This window comes from Canis aureus, chromosome 22 (genome assembly GCF_053574225.1).
Source record: "Canis aureus isolate CA01 chromosome 22, VMU_Caureus_v.1.0, whole genome shotgun sequence".
Classification (NCBI taxonomy): Eukaryota; Metazoa; Chordata; class Mammalia; order Carnivora; family Canidae; genus Canis; species Canis aureus.
Window position 1 is genome coordinate 2,807,294 of NC_135632.1, and position 7,516 is coordinate 2,814,809.

At 42.8% G+C, this 7,516-nt stretch overlaps 1 protein-coding gene across 1 annotated transcript in view; it reads right to left on the reverse strand.

Annotated features, from left to right (window-relative positions):
• The window catches only part of KCNAB1 (potassium voltage-gated channel subfamily A regulatory beta subunit 1), a 359,776-nt gene extending 355,329 nt beyond the window's left edge, over positions 1-4,447 (reverse strand). Inside the window, exon 1 of the mRNA XM_077864604.1 lies at positions 4,158-4,447. Coding sequence (XP_077720730.1) covers positions 4,158-4,432 — 275 coding nt within the window. The 5' untranslated portion in view covers positions 4,433-4,447. The remainder of the gene's footprint in view (positions 1-4,157) is intronic.
• Between the last annotated feature and the right edge of the window lie 3,069 nt (positions 4,448-7,516).

The window sequence follows — 7,516 nt, forward strand, 5'->3', positions numbered from 1 at the left end:
TCCCTAAGTCACTTTTCCCCAGGAGGATGGTGACTGTATGAATCCTCAAAAAGCCTCTATTAAGAGCACACGGTGGTATCTCATAAATATTAATTGAGCACTACAGGATCCTCAGCTGTCAGGTGCTAGGTGAAGTGCACACTTTTGCCAGGTATTTAAGAGTCACCCCATCCTTAATTACCTTCATAAGCTTTCGATACACCATGTACTATATGGGGTCACATCCCAACCCTTATTTTAGAGAATCAAAAACAAAATGCATCACTCTTACAGTATCTCATTTAATTTTTACCAGAGTTCTTTATAATGCTATTAGTCCTCTTTTGCGGTCAAAGAAATTGAGACTTAAAAACGTTAATTAACTCACTCAACAATTTGTTTAACTGTAAAACTCAATGCTATATGATGAGCATTAAAGAATGTACTTGTCATGATGAGCCCTGAGTAATGTATAGAATTGTTGAATCTCTGTATCATACACCTGAAACAAATATAATTCTGTATGTTAACTATACTAGAATTTTAAAGACTTATAAAAACCCTCAATGCTATGGATTCCATATAAACACTATGTATATAGAGAAAGCAATGAGATAGGTATCCTCAAATATTGCCAGCGGGAGATCACACAGAGAAAATATTTCCAGAAAGCAGTTGCACAGTATACATTAAGAATGAATATGCATGCGTTTGCATATATGTGTATGTAACATTATCTATATAATAACCACCCACTAACTACACTTCTAGGAATAGAGCCTAAGAAAATAAACAGAGATGATTTTTTAAAATCTGATATAAAGATATTTATTATCATATCATTTTTAATAATGACAAGTAGGAAGCAAAATAAGAATAGCTGAGCAATAACAGAATAAGATGCAGTCCTTAGAAAGAAATTTTTATGTTGTCTTTAAGATAATAAAAAGGACCGGCATAATGTAAAATGAAAAAAAAGGTAGAAAACAGAATATATATGTAGGATTCCAATTCAAAAGGCTAGAGAAAAGCACAACGATTATTAGCAGTAGTTGCCTTTCTTCTTTACATGTTTTTGTTTTCAAATTTTTCTACCAAATTTAGGGAAAAACCCTGTTACTTAACAACAAATAAATTGTTAAAAAATCATTTCCATGGTTATGCAGGAACTTAAAGCCAACTTTTTGCCTCCAATCTCAGGACTCTGGCGCCTGCACCACTCTCTCTCTCACTATGCGGAGGAATGAACCATCGCATAAAATACACCAGTATCACAGGGTGAGCAGTCAACTCTGCAAAAGGGCCAATCAATATGAAGCAAATTATATCAGATTGTTTTATATGTAGTCCTATGTAGACATGGCCCCAGAAAGGGGGTCAGAACCATGTCCCACAAAACTAAAGTGCTTTCTCTGCACCGCTTCCTGCAATTTTATTTCTTAAATATACTAGGACTGCTGGACCCCTCTCAATCTCTAATGCTTTCTTCCAATCACTTAATAATACCCTTTTTTTTTCAAATATAGGTTATCACTGAATCTGAGGATAAGACAATCCTCAAATCCCTCATGAACTAGAATTAACCTGCTGTAAAATATTTTCATTCCATCCTCTCAGAAAGAGAAATGGAATTAGAACCCTCTAGCACTTCCCTATTGATGGCCATTAACCAACAACCCATAAAATTCTCACCCATAGCAAATGTGCAATGTCTTCAAGGGCTCCTCGATGCGTTTCATTTTCTGTCCTGTAAGTACGACTTCACAGATGAATACATTTGTTCTTATTTTAATCATATTCGTATTCTACATACAGGTCTCTAGTGAAATTATCACTCTTGAGCTATGCTTTTCATTTATAAATGAAAGAAAAGCAGGTGGCTTGGGGGAGTGTATGTTCTACTACTTACAGTTTGAGAGGATTACACCATCGGTCATCCTCCCAGTGATCTCAAGGACTCAACTGAGCTTGACGTAGTTCCAACAGTAGAGTATATAAAGGAAATGAGCTGACAATGAGAAAAACTATCTTTTTTCTGAGATATACACATATAGAGCTCTGAAGAAGATCTATTTTCTAAAAGGTCTTAGTTCCAACTGCGCACACTAGTTCCCTCCTAGAAACAATCATGTTGCAAAAATAAAGGGGGAGGAGACATTTTTGGGTTTTGATGATGTAAGATAAACATGATTTTCACGGTTCTTTAACCTCTTACTATGCAAAGGACACCCAAAGTTACTGCAAATCAACGGTTAATAACACTGCCCCACAGATTACCATGGAAACCATTAATTCTGGGTCATCTCTTCTGACTATAGGACAAATTGTTATTGTTTGACTAAAGCAAAAAAAGAAAAAAAGTAGATATTTGTTTCTTCCCAAAAGTTGCTGGGCTAAACCTGGTTACCTTAATTAATATTCCCCTCTGGCCTGATAAATGTTACTTCATCATCAGATAATAGAGTAGGAGCTTTATGATCATAAAATAGAGCATAAAACAGGATCATAAAAATTCCTGTGTAACACTCCTATAAGGAAAGCTTCTGATATAGAGAAAGTAAAAGAATTCATCACGGAAGGCAATCATTATCGGGGCTCTCCTTTGCCACTTAACTCTCTTTCCGGAAGCTCATTGGTGATAGCTTGAAGATGTATAGATACGAAGTATGTTCCCAACACAGATAGGTCATTCAAGCTTTTACTGACTTGAGATCATCCTCCTTGGGTCCTTTCTCCACGTACCCCAAATGTAGGCACGACTGCGTACAAGAGCTTCAGACAAATCACTCTGGCCATAAATAGTAAATGTATTTCACAGAACATTTCTAGAAACCTTATCTTGTTCTACTTTTTAAATGTTGATTTTTTTTTAAATAGCGGCTTAGATTTGGAAATATCTATTTTATTCCTGCCTTGAAAATGGAATGGAAAAAGGGAAGTGCAGGCAATTTTGAGGTCTGTAGCTCAACAAGTTTTTAGTCTACAGGCATCAATGGCTAAATAAATTGACTCAATTGCTAAGTTAATTTTTCTATGATATCCTTTTGGAATTAGAAATATAAAAATGGGGGATGCCTGGGTGATCCCAGGGTCCTGGGATCAAGTCCCTGCATGGAGCCTGCTTCTTCCTCTGCCTGTGTCTCTGCTTCTCTCTCTCTCTCTGTGTCTCTCATGAATAAATAAATAAAATCTTAAAAAGAAAAAAGAAAGAAATATAAAAATGGGGACAGCATGAGTGCACTGGGATGCTCTGATAAATATAATGCATTCAGGGATTCTAGGCTACCCCCCAGTCTCTACAAAAGAAGTGTTCTATATGTTGGCCATTTTGTTGCAACTGTTTTTTATTTCTAGTTAATTTTTATTGCCATTTAATGGCAATAGTTATCGTAGGCTTTATTTTCACAGTAATTTTCCTTGCAAAATTATCTTTGATTCCTAAGAGATTTTTTAATAATTATAGGAAATAAGCACTCTTAAAGTTTCAGACTCCGAGCACCGCTGCTCAGTACATTTTGCCTTACGACATTGAGATTTGTGAAATATTCCTGCTCTGCATTATTTGAAGCCGAGGCTGAGAAAAGAACAGAAATGAAATCTATAGAGATCTGTCTCACAGTCACCTATCTTCTTTTTCATGTGACATTTTCCCCTGATGTTGTCTTCCTTGCTCAGACAAGGGGCTCGCACCCGCTATGGGTGGTCCATTCGGTCCACCCTGCATGCCCCTGGCCAGACCAAGCTCCCATCCTGCAAATTCACACCACTCACTCACCTGTACACTCTTCACACGGGCTGAGCTCGGGTCCCTCCTCCGCCCCCACATCCTCAAGGTAGAGGGAGGCAAAAAAAGAGCGCAAAGTCGGTTCTGTTGCTGTTTGGGAAAGGGCTCCCTTTCCTGCAGTCCTTGAACTCCTCTGCTTCGCACTCAAGACAAATCCGAATGCCATCCTCCTCCCAGGCCTCCCCTGCCTCCTCACCTGGAGGTGTATTCTCTGAATGACAATCCCCGGAGCCTTATTTGCCATTTTCATCAAGTTCCTGCTCTTTGGGGTTAGACTTTCCGAAGTGTTGTTCCTAACCCGATCAGAGCCCTTAAGGTCTCCAGCAAAATGGGGGGGAAGGGCCCAAGCCCCCCCTGAGGAGCGGGGCCTCAGCCGGGGGGTGGGGGGCCTTACCTGTGGGGCATGCCCGTGGTGCAGGCGGTCGTGTGCTCGCTGGACAGCTCCTGGAGCCTCAGGTACCAGCTCAGCTCCACGTCGCGCCCCAGAGCCACGGGCCGCACCCTGAGCCGGGCCGGCCCCGACGGGCTGAGGCTGCCGTCCTTCCCACCTTCTGAGGCTTTCTTGGGAGATCTGTCTTTGCCCCCGACGGAAAGCCCAGATTGCTTCCGTAGCCTGGTGCTGTCCTCTGCGATATGGTTCCCCGCCGCCCCGCTCCGGGCCGCCAGCATCCTGAGCTCCGCTAGCAGCCCAGACTCCAAGTCACCGGCATCAGAGTAATTTGAATTGATTTTTCTGCTTCTGTCGCCCTGTCTTCCCTGTCCTCCCCCATCCCCTTAACTTTATCCTGCTGCCGAGCTGTAATTGAGCCAGGTCCCTGGCTGGGCATGAAAGGCTATCTCTCCAGCTTCCCTGAGGAAGAGCTGACGGGCGCTACCTGTGATATCCTTGCACACGGAAATTAAAACAAAAACAAAAACAAAACCCAACCCCTAATGGTTTTGTGATGCTGAAGCTGTGCGGTGCTAGTTCTTCTTCAACGCTTGGACTTAATTCATTTCAAAAAAATGTCTGAACCTTAGATCATTAAGGTCAGCAAATTATTTTTGGCCATCATGTTAGAGTTATATTTTTAAAAAGGACATCTAGAGGCTCATTAGCCATTCTTAATTAGAATCCCTTCAGAGTTTTCACAGCTTTAATGTGAATTTCCTCAAATAAGTTTAACGATATCAATGCAGGGGGAGGATCATTCCTTTAGTGTAAGCCTTAAAATAATGTTTAACTTACTTCATAATCCTTTGGGAGAGGGAGGTTTTTTGAATGTCAGTGAACCACATAATATGTGTCAAACATTCTTTCATTCCCAGTGAAGAATGTTAAGCCCACCGTAGCAGTAACTGACCCTCTGGATACTCCTCAAGGACGCAAGGCCTGAGAATCTCTCTACAACTGAGTAGACTGAGGCTGATGCTGGAGTGACAAAGCTAGTAGACTGAGGGGAAGCAGTAAGATGGAGGATGGAGGATGGAGTGTGTGCAGATGTGGATGGAGGTGGGGGTGCCCAGGGCCCAGGAAAACCAGCCCTGAAGATGGAGAGAGAAAGTTCAGTTAATGGCCCTTGTGCTCAAGCCCCATGGGACTGACCCACACATGCCCACCGATCTGTCCTAACTCAAGAGGCGATGATGTCAGTGCCCATCTAGGTGTCTACCACAACGCTGCTTGACCGCCCGCTAAGCCCAGGCATCCCCAACAGACAGCAGTCCCTCGGCTCTACCGACTGCCTCAGTGTTGGCTGCATGTGAAGAACTTGGGAACGTTGGCGAATTTCTCTAAACATGCGAGACCATAAGTTAAAAATAGAGGGATAGTGAACTTTTATAGCCTCTGAAAATAACAGGAAAGAAAGTAGGAAGGACAAGGTTCTTCTTAAAAAGTTAAATCTCCTGGAAATCATAGAGATGCCTTTGAGGAGCCCGAGGGCTGCTAATTAGTCAAAGCCAAGAGTGGGGGGCAGCAAATCACACCACGTGGGCTCTCCTGTATTTAGCTAAAAGCCGTTTCATGTTAACATCTAGAGTCGTCGAGGATTAGAACTATGACCACGAGACCACGTGTCACCTGAAACATTGAGCAAAGGGCAAGGAGGCAGCTTCTAGCAAGTACCAGGGTCTGTCCCACCGATACAGGGGAGCCTGAAGACCTCATAACATCAGCAGCTGCAACCTTCCCAATTCCTCCCCTGCCCCCAACCCTGGAGTCATCAAAGAGCTCTAACGACTACAGTATCCATAGCGACAGTCTCAAAGTGTGGACTCTGAGGACGGTCTCCCTAGTTTGAGATTGTTGGTCAAGTACCAGCTCAGAGGGCCCTGGAGTGGCACTGGGGAGCGGGAGCTACGTTCATTCAACCAAAGGGGTCTCACCGTTCCTCAGGCTTACCTTTCTCAGAAGGCAGTGCTGTTGTGTTGAGGAGCTCTGCAGTAAGGGCAGACTGCTGGGGTAACTCCGTCACCTACCAGCTCTCTGATCTCAGCAAATCACTTAACCCCACTATGTTTTACTTTCCTCATCTATAAAGACGGGAATAATTATCCACCTGGGGCAATTTTAAAACCTAGCCCTCGTTCCATTTTTATGGCTGAATAATATTGCTTTGTCTATACACACCACAATTTCTTTACCCATTCCCTATCTTGGCTATTGTAAATAATGCTGCAATGAGCACGGGGGTGCCTATATCTTTTCAAGTTAATGTTTTTGTTTTCTTTCAATTCATCACCCAGAAGTGGAGTTACTAGGTCATAGGATAGTTCTAGGTTTAATATTTTTTCAGGAAATAAACTAAGTGTCCACCAGTGGATAAATGGGTAAAGAAATTGTGATTATGCACACACAGGGTCACATATGCAACAGGATACTACTCAGCCACGAAAAAGAAAGCAAGCTTGCAATTTGTGACAACACGGATGGACCCTGAGAGCACGAGGCTAAGTGAAATAGAGTCAGACAGAGAAAGACAAATACCATATGATCTCCCTTAAATGTGGAACCTCAGAGGAGAGAGAGGAGAAGAGAGGGAGAAGGAGAGAGAAAAGGAGAGAGGGAAAGAAGAGGGAGAGGAAGGAAGCTCACAGATACAGAGATCAGATTTGTGGTTGTCAGGGGTAGGGTGTGGAAAGAAATAATTTCTTTCAAATGCAATCTCACTATATATTTTTTTTAGCCAATGTGTGTATATATACCTATATCTATATAAATCTTGGATTCATTCTTTTATTTATTCATTATAATTTTTGAGGTTCTACCTGGGAAGTCCTCCACAGTAAGCTAAGCAGTAAGAATGGACAAGGCTGAACCTTACAGTATTTGCTAGGGAAGATTCACAGGAGGAAGGGGAGAAGGAGGAAGGAGGAGGAAGAGGAGGAGGAGGAGAAGGAGACAGAGAAGGAGAAGGAGGGGGAGAAAGAGGAGAAAGAAACAGAAGGAGGAGAAGAAGGAGGAGAAGGAGGAGGAGGAGGAAAAGGAGGAGGAAGAGGAGGAGAAGGAGAAAGAAGAGGAGGAAGAGAAAGAGGAGAAGGAGACAGGAGGAGGAGAAGGAGGAGGAGGGGAAGGAGAAGGAGGGGGAGGAGGAGAAAAAGGAGGAGGAGGAGGAGGAGGAGGAGAACAAGAAGAAGGAGGAAAAGGAGAAGGAAGAGAAGGAGGAGGAGGAGAAAGAGGAGGAGACAGAGAAGGAGGAGGAGGGGGGAAGGAGAAGAAGGAGGGGGGAGGGGGAAGGGGGAGGAGGAGAAAAAGAAGAGAAGGAGGAAGAG